Source organism: Sciurus vulgaris (genome assembly GCF_902686455.1).
Source record: "Sciurus vulgaris genome assembly, chromosome: 10".
Lineage (NCBI taxonomy): Eukaryota > Metazoa > Chordata > Mammalia > Rodentia > Sciuridae > Sciurus > Sciurus vulgaris.
In genome coordinates this window covers 48,056,010-48,080,037 of record NC_136470.1, presented here as the reverse complement: position 1 = coordinate 48,080,037, position 24,028 = coordinate 48,056,010, and the positions used below count along the sequence as shown (strand labels likewise).

Below are 24,028 nucleotides of genomic sequence, written 5' to 3'. Positions count from 1 at the left end.
TCCAGGGGAGGCGATGTGGTACATTGACAGTGGTAGTGGTGAGTTGGTGATATTGGAGAGGCTGATGAGAGTATGTGGAATGGACCTATGATATCTACTTTGAAAGTTTTTTTCCCAGTTGTAGTCTGCTTTTTTGTCAGTTCTGTCCCATGAACATGAATAATAGTAGATCGTTGCAGCTTGGTCACAGATCATTATTCTTTCCTATGTGAGATGCTAATCAAAAATATGGGAACGATTACTCCTGATCCTTTTGGTACCTTTCCTCTTTAATGTTCATAGGTGTAGAGTGGGGACACAGCTCAGTGGGAGAGAGCACTTGCTTAGTAGCATGGTTGAGGTCCTGGGTCTAATCCCCAACACTACCAAAAAAAAAAGGGAAAACAAATGAAAAACCCTAACTCAGGGGAAAAACTCAGTTGAGATCTGAAGACTAATTAAAAAGACTTTTTTTTTTTCCTTTAGCTTAAATAGAAATGGAGCAGCATTCCACTTACTTATTTTAAAAATGGGAAAGTGGGAACATAAAACCTTTAGTTTAACTCCTGACCTTTGGGGAAAGAACTGTTCCTTGGGTTATACCCTTAGTGAACAGGATTACCCTTTGGCCAGATGAAACCCAGTCAGGAATTAATCCAGATCTTCAGTCTGAGATTTTCTAGCTATGGCTCTAAAATCATTCTTTGTTCTAGGAACTGTCCTATTCATTGTAAGATATTCTAGCAGCATTCCTGGCCTCTACTACATGTCAGTAACAGCCCTCTTCCTCCATTTGTGATAACTAAAAATGTCTCCAAAATATCTGGATAAAGAGATGATGTATTAAAAACAAAAAAATTGTCTCCAGATGCCGTCAAGTGGGAGGGAAAAGCTCTTCTATGGGATCTTTTGCCTCTGCTTTGAGAACCACTACTCTCAGTGGTGATTTGTTGATAAAGAATATTTTCAAATTTTTTAAAAATTTTAAACATTTTGTCCTATTTCAAGTATTTTGGTATAATAGACTTTAGTTTTAAGAACTGTAAAAATAATCTAGGAACACATTGCTACTTTTGGAAGTAAAAGTGAGGACAAGATCTTTCCTTGATTTGAAAATTCAACATTATGATCTTTTTAGTTCTCTGAGTACAGTGTTTTTCAGACTGCAGGTGGGGACCCATTCCTGTGTCTTGAAATCATTTAGTGGGTTAGGACTATGTGTACTAAAGTGCATAGGGCCACAACATAATATGTATTTCTTACTTTGGAATAACAAAAACATACGAAGCTTCTCTTCTGGTTTAGTGTATATGTATACTATGCCCAACCTTCCCTTTCAAATGGGAATATTCTAAACATATGAGTCCATAGTAGGATGTGACAGTTAAGCCATTTATCTAGTCAGATTGAACTTATCAAATATTCTTTGAAATATAAACATTCAGATCTATTCATTGTAGTAGATTGGAGACTTGTCTTTGGTTTCTAGTGCATATCATTATGCTTACAAGACAAGGAAGTGCTGAACTCCATCACATATTTTAGAACATTCTTGGCATGTTACTTGTGGGCTGTTCATGCCCTCCCTCCCCCTAAACAAAATTCTGCAAAAAGATAGCTCCATTTTAATTGTTTTCTTCATCAGCATGCACACAAAAGTTCTGTTTTCATCAGTTGGTATTTATTTTAATGTTTGTAGAAATTAGACTTTATGATAGAAAGGGCAAGAAATGTTTTGTGTATTTATTAAAAATCAAATATAAACAGGAACATAAAGCCATCTAAAATTATTACTCTGTACTCTTTTGCAAAAACTTATTTTCAAATAAACATAGTTTGAAAATAGGGGATTCATTAAAGGAGACAATTTGCCATTATAAAGTGATACTTTCAGCTGTTCAGAGGTGATTCTTGACTTTGTGAAATTCATCAACATGTCCAGTCACTAAAATAGCTGCCCTAGCTTCTGTTTATGAAAGAAAACACATATTTTGAGTGATATTATTTATTCTATGGTTATTTAAAAATTGAATCCCTTCCAGAAAGCATATTTTCATCTGCTAGATAGTATAAAAACATTTCAGGCTGGTTTTATCTTCTTGGAAGTTCTGTTTTAGGATCATTGTTTTTATTCCTTAAGGAAAAAATGTTAGTGATTGTTCAAAAGGTTATTTATATTTCAGTTAATTTATTGGAGGTTTTTATATCCTTTGTTTTAGTATAGTTGATATTCAGCAGAGAGATTATCTTCATGATAGTTCCAAGGGAAATTTGTGGGGTCTTATTTTTTTCATTGTATACTATCCTGATTTTTATGTTTATGAAAGATCAGTGGGTATAGTGCACAAGTAACTGCATTTATTTCATTCTGCCCTTGTACATGTTTATATTATCGCATTACTATGCCTAGCTCTCATGTGTGAAATGAAAGCCATTAGTCTTATATAAGAGGTACTTGGTCTGGGAGCCAAATTTCTAGTAGTAGCCTTTAAAAGTACACTAAAGAGCAATACAAATATGAATTCAGGAATAAAATTTCTTTATCAGCAAAGGATGTGATTTTTAAGTATTGTCTTAAGAATTTAGGTGCAGAAGCTGGGTGTGGTGGTATACACCTGGAATCCCAGTGACACTGGAGGCTGAGGCATGAGTATTTCAGGTTTGAGGACAGCCTCAGCAATTTAGCAAGACCCTGTCTCAAAATAAATAAAAAGGACTTTGGATATAACTCAGTGGTAGAGTGCTCCTGGGTTCAATCTCCATTACCAAAGGGAGAGAAAAAAGGAATTTAGGTATGAATTTGTTCCTTCATTAAAGTAGTTTGAGACTAGTTCAGAATACTTCTTCATGTGTTGTTCCCCTGTTCATTCAATTAATAAACATTTATTTAGTATCCACTACTTGATAGATATTATGTGAAGTTCTTATACATAAGCTTTAAAAAAACTTTCATCTATTCTAATAAACGATGTCAGTGCTATACTGTTTTTAAAAACAATATATCAAGATAATAGCAAATTTTGGTACTGCCATTTGTGTCCATAGTTAAGACCCCAGCAGTGTTACTTTTAATATAGCTTTTTGTGTAATTCCAAAAGGTGATTGTAAATAACTCTTTTAAAGAAGAAAATGCTATTATTTTAACAGGATACATTCATTATCTTATTAGAAATTACTTTGAATGCAATCGTTACTGAATGCTAAACAGTGCAGTTGAAGTAGTGGCAGAAACTTTTAAGTGAACATTTAATTAATGCCTCCTTCTGGATTCTCCGTAAAAGAAATAAACTTTATGATAAAATAGAGAATGCAAATATTTTGTCCTTACAAATAGTATGTTGTTACCTAAGTTTTTACATGTAGTTTCTGAAGAAATTTCTAGAGCAGATAATGCTACTACCAAGGTATTAAAGTCACTTTTCCTAGTCTCCAAAAAAGAGTCATTTAACTTTTTTCTCTTCATTTTATAAAGAAAAAATGGGGGAGGGACTACTAAACAGTCAAATTTAAGTATAATATAAAATTAAACTTCATTAAATATTGCTTTAATGCCTTCAAAAAGGGATGCCTCGCCATCTGTAATATGGTCAATAATCTGCATAATCTTTAAAGTTTTTTTATAAATGATTTTGGCAACTTGAATGTTTATTATAGATGAAGCTGATCACATATTTTAATATTTTACATTTACTTTGAACAGTTCATATGAATTAATATTCTTTTGAAGTTTGGATTTATCATGTTAGTATATTTAACTCTTGCTATGTTGTATTTACTTTTATTTGGTCATATTGAAATATTCTTTGAATTTGTAAATTATATTAATAATCATTCATTAATTTGACCAAACTTGACCTCTCTTGGCTCGTATGAGTAGATATCCTAAGAAATATGTCATCTGTTGAATCTTCTGTTAAAGTATTGGTGGTATAAAATATCTATCATACATAGTTTTAAATCTTCACAAAAATCGTTATTAAGACAAAGACATGAGAACAATTTCTTTCTTTTTTTTTTTTTTTTTAAGGTGATGGATGTGGACATACTGTACTAGGTCCTGAAAGCGGAACCCTTACATCCATAAACTACCCACACACCTACCCCAATAGCACTGTTTGTGAATGGGAGATTCGTGTCAAGATAGGAGAAAGAATTCACATTAAATTTGGTGATTTTGACATTGAAGATTTTGATTCTTGTCACTTTAATTACTTGAGGATATATAATGGAATTGGCATCAGCAGAACGGAAATAGGTAGGACATTCTTAAAAATGTATTTTGTACTACATTATTGCTTCAAGTTTTAAAATTAAAGTAGTTTTTGGTATTCAACATTGAATAACTATGCTGCTTAATATGATCTGTGAGAAATTATTGAAAATGTATAGAAATCTAAACTTTGAATCTTTTTTGGGGAAGGGAAGATTCTTTTTTGTTTATTTACTTTTCTAATAAGCCTATGTTGGTACCTTTGCATAAGATGTCTACTGTTACTACTACTAAGAAGGAAGAGGTTAATTGTTTCATTTTTTATTAGTTTCATTTTTTATGTTTTCCTTTGATCATTTTATTTACAGTTGAAAAATCCAAGCATAATTCATGCTTAGGTGAATAAGAGTGTAGGTTTTAGATCAAACTTCTTGGGATTAAAGCTTGACTCGAGTGACTATTAGTTTGCTGTGTGACCTTGGGCAGATTTTCTGACCTATTTTCTCACTTGCAAAATAGGAAACAACCTAGTATGTGTAAATGTGTTCAGAATAATACTTGACACATAATAGATGTTTAGTCAATAGCTACTATCATTGTTATTTAAAAGTAGTGGTTCTCAACTGGGCACAGCGTTGCGTACTTGTACTCCCACTCTCTTGGGAGCCCGAGGCAGATGAATCGTAGGTTGAGGTCAGCCTCAGCAATTTAGTAAGGCCCTAAGCAACTTAGTGAAACCCTGTCTCAAAATAGAAAAAATAAAATGGACTGGGGATGTAGCTCAGTGGTAAAGTACCTCTGGATTCAATCCCTAGTACCAAAAAAAAAAAAAAAAAAAAAAAATAGTGGTTCTCAATTGCAGTTGCATGTTACAATTACCTGAGGAGATTTTTAAAACGGACTGTACATGTGGTTCCCATTGCAGACCAGAATTGTCTGAATGAGACCAAGAACTGGGTATCAGGGACTGGGACTGTGGCTCAGTAGTAGAGCGCTTGCCTTGCACATGTGAGGCACTGGGTTTGATCCTCAGTACCACATTAAAAAAAAAAAAAAAAACAAAGAAAAGAATAAATTAAGATAGTGTGTCCATCTACAACTAAAAAAAATATTTTAAAAAAACCCTTGGTATTATAAAAGCTTTCCAGGACTTTTGCTCAGTTTTCAAAATGCTAATTGCATGAAAACATTCTTGAAAGAAATTAAATTATATAGAAATAGACAAAGACAACTGAGAATCTCTCCCTTACTGACTATTGCTGTTACACCCTTCTACCATGGACAGAGATCCGTTGTGTGTCCTCCTAGGTCGCCCTATATGTATAGACTTATTTTTATTCAGAGATTTCACATAAAGTTGACATTGTATACATGTATGTATATAAGATCTAAATTACATATCTTTCTGTTGTTACATTTAGGTTGTTCTCATTGTCTTCAACACACATAAAATAATCCAAACTATGGATATACTAAAATTTATTTTACCACTAGGACATTGGTAGGAGTTTGATTATTTTCATTTTTTTTCTATCACATGCAGCATGGGAATGGATGTCATTTAGCATTTTTTTTTATAAGTGTATTTATTGTAGGATTAATTTTAAGTGACATATTTTCATATGTACTGCAAATTACTTTCCATAATAATTGTATGATTGTGTCCATGTTTCTGTATCCTCAAAAAAACTTGATATTTTTAAACTTAAAATTGTTATCAATGTAATAGATGAAAAGCACCTCACTCTTATTCTGTAATGTTTTTGTGATTCAGCATTTTTATGTTCTTACCAGTCATTCCTGTTCCTTTGTGTGAATGACTGATGACAGCTTTTCCACATCTCATGCTCCATGTATACTCTGGGTAGAAATCTTTTTCAGTCAAGCATGTTACACTTTCTTCTGTTACTTATTTTTTAACTTCGCATATCATGTCACTTGAATTAAAACTTTTAACTTGAAATAAGTAAATAAATAAAATAAAAGCTTTCCAGGAAAATCTGCTTTGCAGACAGGATTTTAGAACCTTCAACTCAGAGGTCAGCACCATTTTCTGAAATCAGCAGAAAAATTCGTAAGGTTATCTTGTGAACTAGCCTTATGAAATTAGAACTCTTGTCTCTGTGAGTAATTTATCTGGAATTATTCGCTAGCACCAATATGTAAAGTATCTTTCAGAACCGTAATAGAAACCCTGGATCTTGTTCTTTAAGTACCTTACTGTGGTCATCTTCTGACCTTTCTATCACTGGCCAAATCTTTCACCTCTCCTCTGTTTTTTGACCTCTTATCTCCTAGAGGAAAAACTTTTGCCCCCCGTTTGCTTGTTGGTGATTGGTAAACTCTGTTGCCTTTCAGTCAACTCTTGATTAATCTGGTAACTTGTTCACTGCCTCCATAATTCCAGCCATAAATGGTGTTGGATGAACTCTTAGGAGCTCAAATCACCTGAACTTGTAGAAATACCATGACTTTAACATTAGAAGACAGCTGGATAGTAAATACCGCTGCTGAGGATGCAGTCAGAGCAGAGCACCACCTGAGCATTCTCAACAGTGAAGCCTGACCTGGGCAAACCTCTAGCACTTTACAGGAAATAAAGGAGATGGAGAAATACATTATGCTGACTCTAAAGACTAAATTAAAAATTGGAGAAATTTTATAAAAGAAATGACATAGTTTCTTCAATATATAAATGGTGTAAGAAATAAAGCAGAGAAAGAGGGAACTATTGTATATTGAGATATACCTTCCAAAAGTAATGTGTGGTGGGTCTTGTTTGAATCTTGATTCAAGCTAACTCATAGAAAGAAGACATTTTTAAGATTATCAGAGGGACTGTGACTGTGTCTCAGTGATCAATCACTTGCCTAGCATATATGAGGGTCCTGGGTTTGATCCCCAAAACCATTAAAAAAAAATTATCAGAAATTTTAGGAAGAATTGGGCATTTGGTGACAGTAAAGAGTGATTATTTTAGATGTGATAATGTTTCATTGTTTTTTAAAATCTAATTTTTTGGAGACTTCTGAAGTTCAAGTGAAATGTGTAGGATTTATTTTTAAATATTTCAGGAAAAAAGGTACAAGGATAAGCAAACAACACATTGCTTAAACTGTGTAATGGGTGCATGGGATTTGTTATACTTTTATGTATTTTTGAAAATTTCCATAATAAAATGGTTTTTTTAAAAAGAATAAAAGAAGACAAGAGATCTACATTTGGACAGTAAATGATAGCAAAGTGACATGGGAAAAATTTGGGATGCCAATTTTAAATTGCTCACTGGAGTCTATGCACAGCCTCAGGAGGTCCTTCTTTCAGGTAGCTGAACCTGCCCAGACTTCACAGGTATCTGCTGTACCTTGTAGAGGTTAAATGAAATGATACTTTTCAGTGTCTGGCATGTAAGAGGTGTTTACAGCTGTCCCTTATTTTCATTGCTTTTCCTTCTTTTTCTGTCTTCCCATGAATTTGTACAAATCTGCCTAAAAATCACATGGGTTGAATTATGATGGCTTCTGTTGGATTTTAGGTTGTGGCACCCCCCAGCCATCCCTATCACTATCTACCATATACTCTCTGGCCTTCATTTTTGTAGCAGTCTATGATTAATGATAGGAAGGTAACAGATAAAGATCCTTCCAAAATAGTTGCCTGACATTCTAGTTAAGGTAGGTTTGGAGAGAATTTCAGAATAGAAACAAATATATTATGAGCTTCAAGATTCTAGTGATAATGTCACTGAATCTTTTTCCCATTTTCCTCTTTTCTCACTGCCCCTTCAAAACAGTGGCAGGCCCAGATGAGCTCCATTTCCCTGTGTTGATAGTTTCCATTTTGATTTTAAGTGTATGGGTGTTAATTTTATGGATTTTTTTTCTTCCTGAGAGATGGTATTATGCAATAATTATAAAAAATGAATAGGAGAATTTCTCAAGTAATAACTTTTTTAAAATCACAAACTTATTGGAATGTATTCCAAGCGGTGAGGCACAGTGGCTCATCCTGTAATCCCAGTGGCTTACAAGGTGTATGTTTTTCTTTATAATGAGTACATGTTATGAGACTCTGAAATGATGTGAATTCCTGGAACTCATACATAAACTTGCACCAGAAGCTTTAGTATCCATTAATTATTATCTTCTGAATTATGATAATTGCCAAGTGATGATTTTCTAATTTCATCATTTATTCTCTGCTTATTTTTTCCCACTGAAGACGAGTGCTTTCCCTTTTTTCCCATTGTTTGTTGATATCTATGTGTAGTCAGTGGAATCATATTAATTCATGGCTACTAATCCTTTACTATCAGTATTTATTTTAAAGCTCATATTGTCCCAGATTTCCAATGGCATTCTCTTCAAGCTCACTCATGCCCTTTCCTGATGTACTGATTATACTTTAAGTACTTCCTTAAAATCTGGCCCAGGATATTCTGGATTTATCTTGTACTTTCCCTTCCCCGGTCCTGCATTCATCCTTTTCCTTAAGGAACCCTGTTCTTTTCAGTGTAGAATAATTTTAGAAATCCATGCCTGGTTGCTAGGTTTAGATCAGTGGAGCTGTCATGTCCTATTAACAGACAGATTTAATAAATATATATAAATACATCTATACATGTGCATATATTATCTATTTTTATATTTATTTATATTATTAAAACATGAGTCCATATGGATACCTTTAATCCTTATCCAACATTATAGGGTTCATTCTGTCTTTTTCCTGTTTATAACTCATTTCTCTGACTGTGAGATACCTAACTCATGTTATCTACAGTATATTTACTTACTTGTTCAGTGCTATTACCAGAAAGTTCAGAATTGCTAAACCTTAGCTCCACGTGAAAGGAGTTTGCTACCTGGAATTCACATTTGTATAGTCTTCACCTCAGGACATTATTGTCTCAATACCGTTTTCAAAAATTACATGGACTGGTTCTGCCCCACTACCTCTAAACCTTCAGTATGGTTTTATTATTCATTTGAAGTGTGGTCTGGTTCATTTGTTTCTATTCATATTCCATTACAGGTTTTTGCTTCCAGTTTTGTCTTTTTCTTTTGTTCAGTATGTGAAACATTAACATGGTTTTCAAAGTTAAACTGACTAGAAGTTATACTTAGATAAGTGGCATTTCATTTCTTCTTTCTGCCCCACCTCTACCTACTTCCTATAGCTGACAAGTAGTATGTCTTCTGAGCTGTTTTTTGTTTTGTTTTGTTTTGTTTTGGTACAAATGATACATTGTTCATTTTTCCTTTTTTATACAAAGCCTAACATGCTGTCAATGTTCTTTCATTATCACCCCACCCATCTCTTACACACTTAATATATCCTGAAAATCACTCCATTTTGCTTTGTAGAGAGTGGCCTCATGTTTTTATGGTGGTGTAGAGAGCTATAGTGTGGACATACTGTAGTTCCTCTTTTATAAATACATTGGTTGCTTCCAGTGTTTTACAGTTATAGACTTTATATTCTTGGATGTGACTTTAGAGTGGAATCCTGAAGTGCAATTGCTGGTCTAAAGGTAAAATGTATATATAAAGCTTTGTTAGATATTCCTGTCTATGTAGGTTGTATCATTTTGCATTTCCATTAGCAATGCATAAAAAGGTCAGTTTCCCCTCTGCCTTCCCAAGAGTGCATTGTCATGCTTCTTCAGTTTTGCCAATTGACAGGTGAGAAATAGGATACCAGTGTAGTTGTAATTTCCATTTTTCTTACCTTGAGGAAAATTGAACTTTTTTTCATATGTTGAAGGTGCCTTTGTGTGTGTGTTCTTCTGCCCATTTTTCTGTAGTTTTTGATATAATCCCACTTGTCAATTCTTGCTTTTGTTTTCCTGAGCTGTTGGAATCCTATTCAGGATATCTTTGCCTGTGCCAATATCTTGTAATGTTTCTCCTGTGTTTTCTTTTAGTAGGTCACATGCTAAGGTCTTTGATCCATTTTGAGTTGTTTTTTGTACAGGTGGAGAGGGGCTAGTTTGAATCTTCTACATATGTATAGCTATTTTTCCCAGCACCATTCCTTAAGAGACTGTCTTTCCTTCAATGTATGTTTTTGGCACCTTTATCAAGAATCAGATGTCAGTAGATGCATGGATTTATTTTGGGGATTTATTTATTTTGCATTGTTTTTTTTCCTCAGGATTGCTTTATCTTTTCTAGGCCTTTTCTTCCATACAAATTTTAGGATTGCTTTTTCTAGTTCTTTGAGGAATGTCATTGGTATTTTGATGAGGATTGCGTTGACTCTATAGATTGCTTTTCATGATATATGTTCATTTTGAGGATATTGATTCTTCTTGAACATGGTAGAGCTTTCCATCTCATAAGGTCTTCTTCAATTTAGTCTGTTTTTTTATAATTTTCATTGTAGAGATTTTTCACCTCCTTAGTTAATTTTTTTTGTTTGTTTGTTTTTGAGGCTATTATGGATGGAGTAGTTTTCTTGATTTCTTTCTCAGCAGATCAGTATTGGAGTATGAGAAAGCTACTGAATTTTGTGTGTGGGTCTTATAGCCTGCTTCTTTGCTGAATTTGTTTTCTAGAAGTCATCTGGTAGAGTTTTTTGGGTCCTGTATTTATAGAATCATGTCATCAGCACAAATAGATAATTTGACTTTTCCTATTTATGGACCTTAATTTCCTTCTCTTGCCTGATTACTCTGGCTAGAGTTTCAAGAACTATTGAATGGGAGATGTAAAAATGGACATCCTTGTCATGTTCCTGAAAATACTTTGTTTTTCATCATTAATTATAATGTTAGTTTTGGGTTTGTTGTATATAGCCTTTGTGATGTTGAGGTAAAATCTGTTTGGGGTCCCCAGTTTCATTAGTACTTTTAACATGAGTGGGTGATGAATATCGTTGAAGACTTTTCTGCATCTAGTGAGATGATCATGTGATTTTTTTTTGTCATTGATTCTATATATGTGATAAATTAATTACATTTATTGATTTATATATATTGAACCAACCTTGCATCCCTGGAATCTAACTTGGTCATAGTATATAATTTTCTTCATGTGTTTTTTAATGTGGTTTGCTAATATTTTATTAAGGATTTTTTATCTAAGTTCATCAGGGATACTGGTTTGTCGTTTTCTTTCCTTCATGTGTCTTTATCTGGTTTTGGTATAAAGGTGATAATGGCTTCATAGAATGAGTTTTGAAATGTTACCTTCCTTTCTATTTCATGGAATAATTTAAAGAAAATTGGCTTTATTTCTTTATAGGTCAGTTAGAATTGAGCAGAGAACCTCTGATCTTGCTTTTATTGCTGAAAAGCTTGTAATTGCTTTAATTTCATTGCTTGATTTTGATCTGTTTAGGTTTTCTGTAACCTCTTGGTTCAGTTTGGTTAGATCATGTGTGTCTAGAAAATTGTCAATATCATCTAGGTATTCCAATTTATTGGAATATAAGTTTTTAAAATATTCCCTAATGATCCTCTGTATATCAGAAATTTCTGTGGTGATGTCTCTTTTTTATCTCTAATTTCATTGATTTGAGTCTTCTCTCTTTCTTTTAGTTTGGCTAAGAGTTTATCTTTTACTCTTTTTCTCGTTGATCTTTTGTAATTTTTATTCTCAATTTCATTAATTTTGACTTTGGTTTTAGTTAATTCTTATCTTCCACTGATTTTGAAATTAGTTTCTTCCTGCTTTTCTAGAGCCATAAATGTAGCTTAAGATATTTTGTTTGTTTGTTTTGAAGGGACTGGTTCTTTATTTCAAAAACTACTAGTCAATATTCAGTATCAATACAGTTTCACTATTGGTTTCTCTTTCTGAGAAACCAGCTGACCCCAAAGAGACCCCAATGAAGGAGAGTACATTCTAAGCCAATAAACTGCAGGATGTCCACCTAACAGACCTCACAGAAACCTCACCTACAAGTGGGGATTGGGTTGGGAAATAAACTTTGAAAGATCAGCACACTGACTGTAGGACTCTCACAGCCATGTGGGTGGCCAGGTATCTCAATCTCAAAGAATCAAAGTTTTAAAATAATATAAAATTTAAAAAGTTTTGTACATACACTATTCAAGATTCTCTGGTACTGACTAACACAAAGCACAAAGGGATGACACTTTTAGATACAGCAGCTTCAGACCCAGAAAAAGGTGATGAGATGAGTTTCATATGCTAAATCAATGGCAAAAACATAGTTTTGTTGTTGTTGTTGTTTTCAGGGAAGCAGGAGAGCAATTAAGTGGTCACCTAAAGATTAAGAGGCCCATGCTCCATTCTGTGAACACTTGGGAAATGGTTAGAGATGGTAGAAAAATTTGGTCTCAGTGCTAAGGATATGACTCAGTGGTAGAGCACTTGCTGGAACATGCATGAGGCCTGGGTTCAGTACCCAAAACCGCAAAAAAGTCTCAAAGGTCTCACCATCTTAATTTGATCATTGCTGATTTAAAAAAAGAAAGAAAGAAAGTAAAAAGTAAGAATAAAGTTGTCTAGAGATACATTAAAGCCCAAACAAACAAACAACTACCTGAATAGCACAGATTTTGGGTTTTGGCTAACTCCTCTCCTTTCTGGTTTTGGTTGGTATTTTGCAGAGTGATGAGATTTCCCATAGTAGAATCTTTCCCTGGGCTCTGTTTGGCTGTCAGTAAGGCAGGTCCATTCCTCTTTTCCTCCACTATGGAGAGAAAAATATGAATTAAGCTGGAAAGTTACCTTCCAAAAGTGAGAAGGGAATTAGATTGCTACTTTAAAGCTGTGGAATTATTTGGAATGTTTTACAAATGGTTACTGTAACAACAAAAAAAGTAATTACAAAATGTGTACATCACAATATGCTTTTAAAGACACTTTGCATGTGCTCATTTCTCTTAAATGTTGTACCCATAGGTGCTCACACTCTAGCCCAGCTGAAATTTCTGGGAAGAGGGCAGAGACCATTTGGTGAAAGAGACAAGGGGGTAGGTGTAGGGGGGTGTTGAAAGGAGAAAGCAGCCTTTCAGTTAAAGGTCAGCCCTCAGTTTCAAGGTCAGCGTTGGACTGACTAGCCTCAGATGGAGTCAGGATCAGAGGGAGGAGAGGCAGCTCTATATCTCATGCAGGTCAAACAGAGTCCAGTGTAGCATCCTTTTGTGTGAATTGTAGCATTACATTTTTTATTTGGAATTTTTCCATGTTTTTTTAAAATGTAGGCACCTAATACTATAACCTTTTCTCTGTGTTTATGTGGTTTCTACAGGTTTTTTTTGCAGTTGATTTATAATTTCATTCTATTATGATTTGATAAGATGCATGGAATAATATCCTTTTTTTTTTTTTTTTTTGCATTTACTCTTGTTTCATGACCCAAAATATGGCCTATTTCATAAAAGTTTTCATGAGCTGCTAAGAAGAAAGTGAATTCAGCTGTTGTTGGATGAAATTTTCTATAGATGGCTGTTAGTCTATTTGATTTATAGTATCATTTAGATCAGATGTGTCTTTCTTGATTTTATATGTGAATGACCTGTTTATTGATGAGAGGCCTTTGTTGAAATCACTCAGTATATTGTACTGGAGTCTATCTGGGACTTTATTGTCAAGTGTTTGTTTTATGTGATTAGGTGAGCTGATATTTGGGGCATAAGTATTTACCATTTTTATATCTTCTTTTTGGATTATTACTTTACCAGTATGTAGTGACCATCCATGTCTCTTTTGATTCATTTTTGTTTGAAATCTGCTTTCCCTTATATCAGAATAGCCGCTACTACTTGTTTTGAGATTCCATTTGCATGGGATACCATTTTCCATCCTTTTACTTTCAGCTTTATGAATCTCTTATAGGTGTAATTCAGTCACAAAATCTGTACCTTGTGAATTTGCAGTGTTGCAGTCACTGCCGAGCCTTGCTCAGAAAAAAGGGAAACAAGCATCAAGAACAACAGTATTAATTTACAGCATTAAAATAAATATCCAGTACCTACTATGATGTACACAGCACTAATTACCACAAAATGAAGAATAGTGGGTTCAGTATTCAACAATAGGAACCACAATAAATAATTCCAAACTAGATCTAGCATTTAAGTATACTGCAGGTGCAAACTACACCCTCCACAGTAACAACCACAACAACATGAATGGTGGGGGCCAGGATTATATAAGCTAAACAGTTCTATAAAAGAATAAAACTAAAGTTCATTAAGAGGAAAAAAAATGGGATAGGAAGGCAAAGGGAAATTTAAAGTCTAGAGAGGTAAAGCAGGATAGAAGTAGCAAGTGGGCTCTAAAGAAGGAAGAGTGGAACAATGAAAGTAAGTAACAAAAAGAGAGAACAAGCAAGTTTGGCTATTAAAGTTAGAAGAAAGGTGAGACGGAGTATTAAGAGAAATGAAAACAAGAGCAAAAACAGTCAAACCCAAGGAAATAAACCAAATCTCTAATCCTTTAAGTCAAAAATGTCTAATAACAAATGTGGGTGGAAAAGAAAAAAAAATGAAGAGAGGGAAAGAAGAATTTGTGTGTATCTAGGAACCAGTCTGCACAAGAATGCACATGCACACACACATACACTTGATGGAAAGGGAACAAATTGGAATGAAAAATGAAGGGCTTTTCTCTGCCAAGGTGATCAGAAGTGTTGACGAGGATGGAGCTCCACTGCCTCTGCTGTTGTAGACTTCTTTCCATTTCTTCTTTGGCTATGTACCCCTTGGGAGAGCAGGCTGGGAATTGTTTGAGTTGCTCACTAAGCTTCCAGTTGAAGTGGCCTGCTGAAGCTGGTTGTAATAGCTCCCAGCTTTCTTTCTCATCGATGTAAGGTAGGGCAGAATGGAATGTATTGATAGTTGGAGTAAAAAAATATTGATTGTCTGGGCAATCTAGATAGATGTACTCTTAGAGTGGGGTTGATGCAGAGTTCTAAATGTGAAGTTTTAGCAACTGGTGTTTAGCTTTGATCAATCTTTGGAGCTTTGTGTGTTGGTATCTGCTTTAGAGAGAAGAGCTGAACCCATGCTATTACTGGGCAAATGCTGATCTGGCTGGGTGTCTGGATCTTGGGGACTTCCTTCAAACTTCACTCATAGGGCAAAGTGACCAACCCTGCACTATCCACAAGTGTGAGCTTCCCAAGATCAGAGCCTGAGTGCAAATATGCTCACCTGTCCAGTTTGTGGGTTCTCTCTGGCTAATCCCAGTAAACTGCCAGACCCAAAGAGAAAGCAAGTTGCACTCTGCTTTGTATCCCTGGCCTGAGTCCCCTTGGGTACAGTATTTTCTGTGCCCCTTTCAGTCACACACCACTAGGCATACTGTGATTTTATGGCAGACATGTGCAGGGAAAGTCTGATAATGCATTATGAACTCCCAGGCTCCTGCAGCAGAAAGCTGCCACAAGGCCACTTTAAGATGGCTCCCTGTCTATGCTTTCCACTTGTCACCCACTTGTTTGCAATGCTGCCTCTGGCTCAGTTAAGATCAGACTGGCTGTCTGCTCCGTGGGTTTCCCCATGTCAGTTTTTTCGGGGGTCGGGGGAGTGGTAGATTTTCTCTTTCTGCTTGTATCAACCTTTCTTTCTGTGGTGAACTGGCACTACTGGCATTACCAAGAGCTCCTAAGGTAGTCTTTCCTGTCCTATATTCAGAGCACCCAAATTGTTGTGTCTCCATGATTCAGATATTGAATTTCAGTGAATTCCCTGTCACTCACCTCATTGGGAAGCAGTACTCCTGCTACTTAAATTCCGAGCCATAGAGCAACTGGAAAACACATCCTCCTTCTTCTCTGCCATCTTTCCTACAATCGATATTTATTCTTTCCTGTACTCTTATGATTTATGTGTTTATCTTTTTTCCTCTTCTTGGGATAGGATTCCCTTAAATATATTCTCTAATAATGGTTTAATGGGCATGAATTTCCTTAGTTTATGATAATCATGGAAGGTCTTTATTTCTCTTTCAATTCTGAAGGGTAATTTTGCTGGGTATAGTGATCTAGGTTAGCAGTTATTTTCTTTCAGGCCTTGAAATATATCATTCTATACTGTCCTGTCCTTTAGAGTTTCTGCTAAGAAATCATTGTTGTTATTATGGGTAAAAGATATTTTCACACTTACTCCTCATAACTTTTTAAATATTTTATCTTGTGTACTTTTGGCAGTTTAACTATATGTCATGGAGAGATTCTTTCTTGGTAGTGGCTATCTGGTATTCTATGGGCCTCCTGTGCCTGGATGTCTGTGTCTTTCCCAGTTTGGGAAAATTTTTGCTGTTCTTTCACTGAACAGATATTTTGTGCCTTTTCTGTAGTTCTTCTCCCTTGGCTGTTCTGATTGTGTTTAGGTTTAGTGTTTTTTCATGGTGTCCCAGAGATCTTCTGTTCATTCATTGCTTCATTCCTGTCTGAATATTATAATTCCTCAACCTTGTCTTCAGGCTCTGATATTCTTTCTTCTGCTTGCACTGGTCTGTTGGTTAGGTTTTCAACTCAGTTTTTCATCAGACTTACTGAACTTTTCATTTCCAAGATATGTGTTTTCTTTTTCAAAATTTGTCTTTGTAGAATTTCTTATTCATAGTCTATATTTTCTTCCTTGTTACTGCTGCTTATTTGTAACCTCTTAGAATTCATTGAAATTTAAAAAAATTGTTCTTTTTCATTCTTTTCCAACATTTCATTCTCTCCATTATCTTTGGAATTAGTTACTAGAGGGTTATGAACTTTAGGAGGTATCTTGTTCCCTTTTTTTCATATTTCTTGTGTTTCCATGTTGAAATTTGCACATCTGTTGGAATGGATATCCCTTCCACTTTTATTTAGGAACTTCCTAGTAAGCAGCCTTACCTGATGTGCCTGGGGATTATCTGTTTGTTGTATAGTATTGAATTTAATTACAACTGGACTTCATAGTTATTTTTCTTGTAGCTTCTTTGGATGTGATTAGTGGCTTTTGGCACAGTGTATAAATGGCATAGCCAGAAAGAACTGCTTTTTTCTGTGTTTTTTTTGTTTTTTGTTTTTTCTTTTTCAGTTGTGGTTTAGACAGTGGAATATATGGGGTATAGCCTCTATGGTTAGTCTTCCAGGGTTTTTAGCAGTGCGTGGTCTCATAAGGCATGAGCATGATCTATGCTGAGTTCCCTCATGGGTGTTGTATCTATAACCATTGTGTTCTCTCTGCCATTGCTGTAAGGGTGAATGTCCAGGATTGAGACTTTGGGTTCACCTTTGCCATGTCTACTTGGGACTAGTTCACAACTGAGGGATTTTATTCCCCCTGCCCTTTAAAGTATCCACCATGGCTTGAAAGGGATTATTAGGTCATGACTGAAGAAAGACACAATTTCTCTGAGCTTAGGTAGAAGTGTGGCTTAGTGGAAAAGCACCCACCTAGTGTGGTAAAGGTGCCAGGCGTGATTGACTCCCAGCACTTCATAGAAAGCAAAACACAAACAATAACATGCAAGAAAAAAAAGTTAGATAGATAAGTAAAAAGAAATAATAACACAATAGCAATAGAAAAGAAAGGGGCAAAAATAATAAAAATCATCTACAAAGTTTTTAAAATGTAAAGATAAAATTAGTTTTTAAAAAGAAAAAGGAAAGCAGAGCATGGTAAACAGATGGAAAAATGGAAAGAAAGAAGAGAAAAAGAATAGCAAAAAATTAAAGATTAGAGAAGAAATCGAGCAATACATATATTCAAACAAGCAAAAACAGCAATGACAAAAATCTTTATATTCATAAAAGTTAAAATTTTTTCCTTGCTGAGGTGCTCAGTTTTGGGGGTAAGAGTGGATGTTCACAAACTATGCAGACAAGAGCTTCTTTAATGTCTTTTTAGGTTCAGTTCTAGGGAAGAGAGCAAAGGGTTTTTCACCCCTCCTTTCCTTTTTAGTTTGTGGCCAGAACCAATTAAAATATTCTCAGCTGCCCTGCACACCACAAGAGCAAGTGGAACCCAAAGCTTCACAGGCTAAGATTTACTCTGGAGTTATTTTGGCTGCACACTGAGAACTGGCTAGATGCTAGTGTTTCCGTGAGTCACCAAGCTAGTGCAGAATTCAGAACTTGTTTGAAGCAGGTTCCCTTCAGTGCCATTCACACTGTGTACTGCAAGGGCAGTGCTGATATAGGGCACTGAAACACATTAAGGACTCTGAAGCCTTTTGGGTTGGTACTCTGAAGTTGGGGAGAGTCTCTAGAGTCACAACTATTTGTGCTGGGAGGTAGCAGGCCACTGCAAGCCACCTTTCATACTTCTGGTGTCTGGAGAGGGCTTCTATACAAAATCATGGGCCAGGGCTTATTCCCCTGAACTACATCTGACTTCCTTGGTTTTAAAGGGTAAGCATCCTTCATTCCCTTATGTGTCACACTTCAGTTTCCCACTGCAAAAGAGTCTTGACAGGTTTATATCAAACAGACCCTCAGGGCAGCTGCCTCCTGAATAAGTATAGTAATATTGCCAACAGGATCTGGAGAGGAAAATGCAGGGGACTTTGACTTCCAGAAGAGGAAGCTCACATAAGACTTTCTCATGATGTCTCTTTGTTACAGTACCATGAGAAGTGTGAAGTACTTCTGTAGAACCAGTTTGCTGTGCAGATCCCATGTCTATCATCAGTTTAGAGCATAGTTTGGGAGGTGCCTATTAGTGTGCTAATTTTAGGTGGACCCTGTGCTGTGATCTAGTTGTGGTGTCCCCCAAAAGCTCACATGTGAGACAAGGCAAGAAGGTTCAGAGGAGAAATGATTGGGTTGTGAGAGTCTTAACCCAGGCAGTGAATTAATCCCCTTTTGGGATTAACTGAGTTGTAGCTGAAGTGGTAGGGTATGACTCGAGAAGGTGGGAATTAGGGGTGGTGGTGTTGGTATTTATAGTTGTATCTGGTCAGTGGAGTCTCTCTCTTGCTCTTCTTCCTCATCATGATGTGATCTGCCTCCCTCTGCCACATTATTCTGCCATGATATTCTGCCTCACCTCGAGCCCTGAAGAATGGAGCCAGCTTTCTGTGGACTAAGACCTCAGAAACCATGAGCCCTCAAATAAACTTTTCCTCCTCTACAGTTGTTCTACTTGGGTCCTTTTAGTCACAGCAGTGAAAGAGCTGACTAGAACACCCTGGGGCCTTCCCTTTTCATCTCTCCCCTAGCTCTCTGCTGTGCTGCCATGTGATCAGTGCTGGGATACTCTTTTTTTCTACTCTCTATTCTACCATTCAAAGTCTCAGAGTTTCTCCAAGTCTCTGTCCATCCACTGTTGAACTTCAGCTTTCTCCTACTCTTCCAACTGACTTTGATATCAGTGCAGGCACTTTCCAGTCGTTTTGACTCTCTTGTGGGGAAGGGCTTCTGCCCAGAACCTCAATTTTAATTACAGAGGCTTTGTGATATATTTTAATGCCTGGTAGGTCTAGTCTCTCTTCAAAGATGTCCATTTAGCTATTGCCTGTTTATTTACCCATAAGAAGTTTAGTATCAACTTATATAAAAAAGTTTGTAGGTATTTTTATTAGGATTATGTTGTTTATAAATTAGCTTTATTAGCTTTATGGTATTTAGTCATCCTGTTCAAGAACAACAGCTGTTTTCTGATGTATTTCGGGAGTATTAAACTTTCTCATATATGGTTTTCGCATTTTTGTTAAACTTACTCCTAAATATCTTTACTTTGTAAGTGAAGTTGTTTTTGTATTTGTTTTGGCATTGTATCTTTTAACTGGTTTCTAATTGTGTGAAGGTTAGGTTTCTATATGCTGATTTTGTATTCTGGTACTTTACTGATTATTTTCTGACTGTAAATAGGTGTATCAGCTGTACATATGGATAATATTAGTTCCTCTTTTCCAATTCTTATGCCTATGATCAATTTATCTAATTCTGTTGACTGAAACTTCAAATTAAGTACTATGTTAAATATTAGTGGAAATAGTGGACATTCTTTCCTGTTCCTGATCTTAGTGGATGTGTTAAAGAAATGTCCTAGCTCAGGTTGCTGTAACAAAGTACTATAGATTGGGTGCCTTAAAGGATAGCAGTTTATTTTTTCAAAAGTTCTTGAGGCCAGAAGTACTAAATCAAGGTGCCCTCCAACTTGGTCCTGGTGGGGGTCCTTTTCCTGGTTTTTCAACATAAATCTGTTAGTGTGGTATATTATATTAATGGGTTCCCTAGTAGTGAACTAAATAAGCATTTGTGGAATAAATATCACTTGGTTACGATAAGTCATTCTTTTAATGTGTCAGTGAATTATGTTTCAGAAAGCTTTATTTAGTATTTTTACATAAATATTGATAAATCATATAAGCTTATTTTGCATTGTCTTTATTAGGTTAAGTTATTGATGTTACACATATACAAATAGAAAAATAGTTCTGAAGTTTTTCTTCCTTTTGCACTCTACGGAAAGTTTTATAGCGCATTTGAACAGTCTATAGTCTTAAATATTTCACTTTGTGGAAACCATCTGAGCCTGGTGCTTTTCTGATAGAGTAGTTCCCAAATAAATCCTAATTTCTTCTAAGGAAATCGGTCTGTTTAAGCCTTCTATTGCTAATGGATTTGGTTTTAGTAAACTATTAAATTATCCATTTCATCTGGGCTTTCACACTTATTTGTAATAACATCTGCAAAATGGAATCTTATTTTTTTTAATGTTTATTTTTGTATTTTATTCAATGGTAGTTTTTCCATTATCATTACCCTTTCTTTTTCTTTTTCTGTTAACAAATAGTTTGCCTATTTTGTTAACCTTTTTCAAAAATATGACTTTTGACTTATTACATGTATTCTTTCAGTTTTATTGATAAAAGCATCTCAGCCTGTGAATTTTACTTTGATTACATCATTAAACGTGACATCCCATAGATTAATATATTGTGTATGTAATACAAAGCTGATCTCCCACCCCTCCGTTTCACCACAACCTAACTTGCCAGTCTGAAAGCTGCTCTGCCCTCCTCATACACTGCAGGAGTTTCCGGCCTACACTACAGCCATTTCCTACTTCCCACGTTATATCCTAGCTTGTCAGTCTGAACATCCCAGCTAGCTATTGGTTCATCAGTCAGCTTGCAAGTATTCTCCTCCGCTATTGGTTCCTTCCAGCCTGGGAGATTCCAATATCTGGGAGAAGCTCCACGCCATCTCTCTCTTTCCCTTCTTTCCAACCCCAGAGCGGACACTATAGTCATCTGCATAATAAAGTCTCTTGCGTGAGGTCCTGTGTCCATTGTGGATTTCTGGGTGCTATTGTTGGACTGCAACTCAGACCGGGCGTAGGGAGCACCAGCTCTGTCGGATTTAAGAGCTGGAGCCACCGCAGGTCCCGAGCTGAGCTGCATTTTTCCTTACATCTGGTGCTGTGACTCGGATGGGCCCTTCTGCTACCTCTTAGGCAAGTGGAAACCCATCTGCTGCCCCAGTGACCCACGGACACAGCCTTACCTTCCATTTACCTGGACGGCGAGCTTTCTGCATGCTACACTGGACTTCAAATTGGTGAGTTCCCTAGGCAGGTCCCCCTAGACTGACTGAAACACACCTCTGCTGACCTGAGAAGTGACTGTCGAGTGTCTGCGGCTCTCAAGGCTGCTGAGGTGTGGGGGTACCCCCAGCCACAACTTTCATAGTTACAGCTGGTCCCCGCAGTCGGTCTTATCTGCCAGGTGGATTTCTGATTTTATGGTGGAGATTCTCTCTCAGGGTTGAGGCTCATTTCACACTCAAATCCTGATCAGGTCCTCAAACCCTCTCGGCTATTGCCCAGTAGGCATTGGTGCTGTGTGACAACCACACCTTTGCACTACCTTCTCGTAGTTACCTAACCCGTGTTCCTGGGACGCCTCGAGCACTGACTTAGGTGTTTCTCAGTCTTTGCCATGGGATCCAGGACCTCCACCCCGGCAAACTCGCCCTTGGGATGTTTATTAGACAATTTCAAGCACTTCCACCTGTTCCTTGAATTAGAGCCAACCTGTCCTTTAGATAGTAAATCAGCATGGTCTATTTATGACATCCTAGATCCCAGCATTATTCTAGGTATAATTATATGTATAATTATACTGGGTATAATTAAGTACATATGTGGGCGAGCTAGTGAATGGAAAGAGACTTTTTTCCTTCGAGTTTTTCCTTTCTTATGTGCTAAACCCGCTTTTTGCTATCCTCAAAAACCTGAACGCGTTCTCTTGGTTTCTCCTCCCTCTTTTCACCTCTCCTTCTCCTCTGACTTTGATTCGGCTGATGAACCACCCCCTTACAGGTCTCCTGCTGCAGAAACCCCTATTCATTCCTCTCCTTTGCCTCATTTCATTTCTGCTTCTGCTCCTTCACTCGGCCCACCAAGTCCTCCCATCACGCGGTCCCGTGTACATGTTTTAGCCCCTTTACGGGAGGTGGTTGGCGCGGAGGGAGTAATCAGAGTCCATGTTCCTTTCTCACTGTCTGATCTTTCCCAAATAGAGAAGCTACTAGGCTCCTTCACCTCTAACCCTGCAAACTTCATTAAGGAATTTCAGTACCTTACCCAGTCTTATAACCTTACCTGGCATGACATTTACATGATCATGTCCAACACCCTAACCCCTGAGGAACACAGGAGAGTCTGGGAACAGGGGTGCAATTATGCAGATGAGATTCATCAATCGACCCCAACCCACCCCATTGGGGCTGAAGCAGTACCAGATAGGGAGCCCCAATGGGACTATAATACGGGAACTGGGTGTCTGCAGCAGGATGAGTTTCAAACCTGCGTCCTTGCAGGTCTCCGAAAAGCCGCCATTAAACCCATTAACTATGATGAACTTCAGGAAGTAATACAGAACAGAACTGAAAACCCATCAGCATTTCTAAGTCGCCTCACAGAGGCCATGCTCAGGTATACTAACGAGGATCCTGAAACTCTGGAGGGAAGGCAACTACTTATGACTTATTATTTTTCCCAAAGTTACCCTGACATAAAGGCTAAATTGAGGTAGTTGGATAGGGGGCCCCTTACCCCACAGCCAGAGGTTCTAGCAGTGGCATTCAAGGTTTATAACGCAAGGGAAGAAAAAAAAAAAAAAAATTAAAATACCAAATGCTGGCCAAAGCCTTTCAGTCAGCTAGACCTATCCAACTGTCCACTGCTAGGGGTGCCCAAGCTCCCAGAAGACCTCCAAGCCCAGTCCTCAAGTGCAGGCAAGAGGGCCACTGGGCATGAGCCTGCCCCAACCCCCAGCAGCCCCCAAGTCCTTGTCCAAAATGCCACCAACTGGGACATTGGGCAATGGATAGACCTGATGCTCAGAGAAGTGGCAGGTCATCTTTGCCCCCTCCCTCCAGCGACTTACTGGGATTGGCAATGGATAACAGAAGGGGCCCGGGACTTCTGCACCCAACAACCATCACTGCTCAGGAGCCCCAGGTGACCCTTACAGTGGCAGGCAGGCAGATCCCTTTTCTCATAGACTCTGGAGCCACCTTCTCAGTGCTACGGGAATTTGGGGGGACCCACTTCCCCTGCCAAATCCTCTGTTGTCGGGATAGAGGGAAAACCATATAACCGCCTACAAATCCCTCCAATAAGTTGCCATATAGGACAAATTGGCTTTACTCATTGCTTTTTGATAATTCCTTCATGTCCCATTCCCCTTCTGGGAAGGGACATCCTAACCAAATTGGGTGCCTCTATTTCCTTCTCACCCACCATGCGCCTCAGCCAAGACTCCTCTACTATTCCTCTCCTTATGACTCTGCAGGAATACACAGCTCAAACAGAGTCTTCATATCCCCTTCCTCCCTCCCTGGTTGACCCCAAGGTCTGGGACACCCATATACCCTCTATAGCCAAATGCTCACCTGTACTCATTCATCCGAAGGACCCAA

At 37.0% G+C, this 24,028-nt stretch overlaps 1 protein-coding gene across 3 annotated transcripts in view; it reads left to right on the top strand.

The window, feature by feature from the left end:
• DCBLD2 (discoidin, CUB and LCCL domain containing 2) overlaps positions 1–24,028 on the top strand; it is a 91,561-nt gene that overhangs the window by 16,859 nt on the left and 50,674 nt on the right. For all 3 annotated transcript variants that reach the window (XM_079100541.1, XM_079100540.1, XM_079100539.1), the window contains exon 2: positions 4,007–4,234. In XM_079100541.1, coding sequence (XP_078956667.1) covers positions 4,007–4,234 — 228 coding nt within the window. The remainder of the gene's footprint in view (positions 1–4,006; positions 4,235–24,028) is intronic.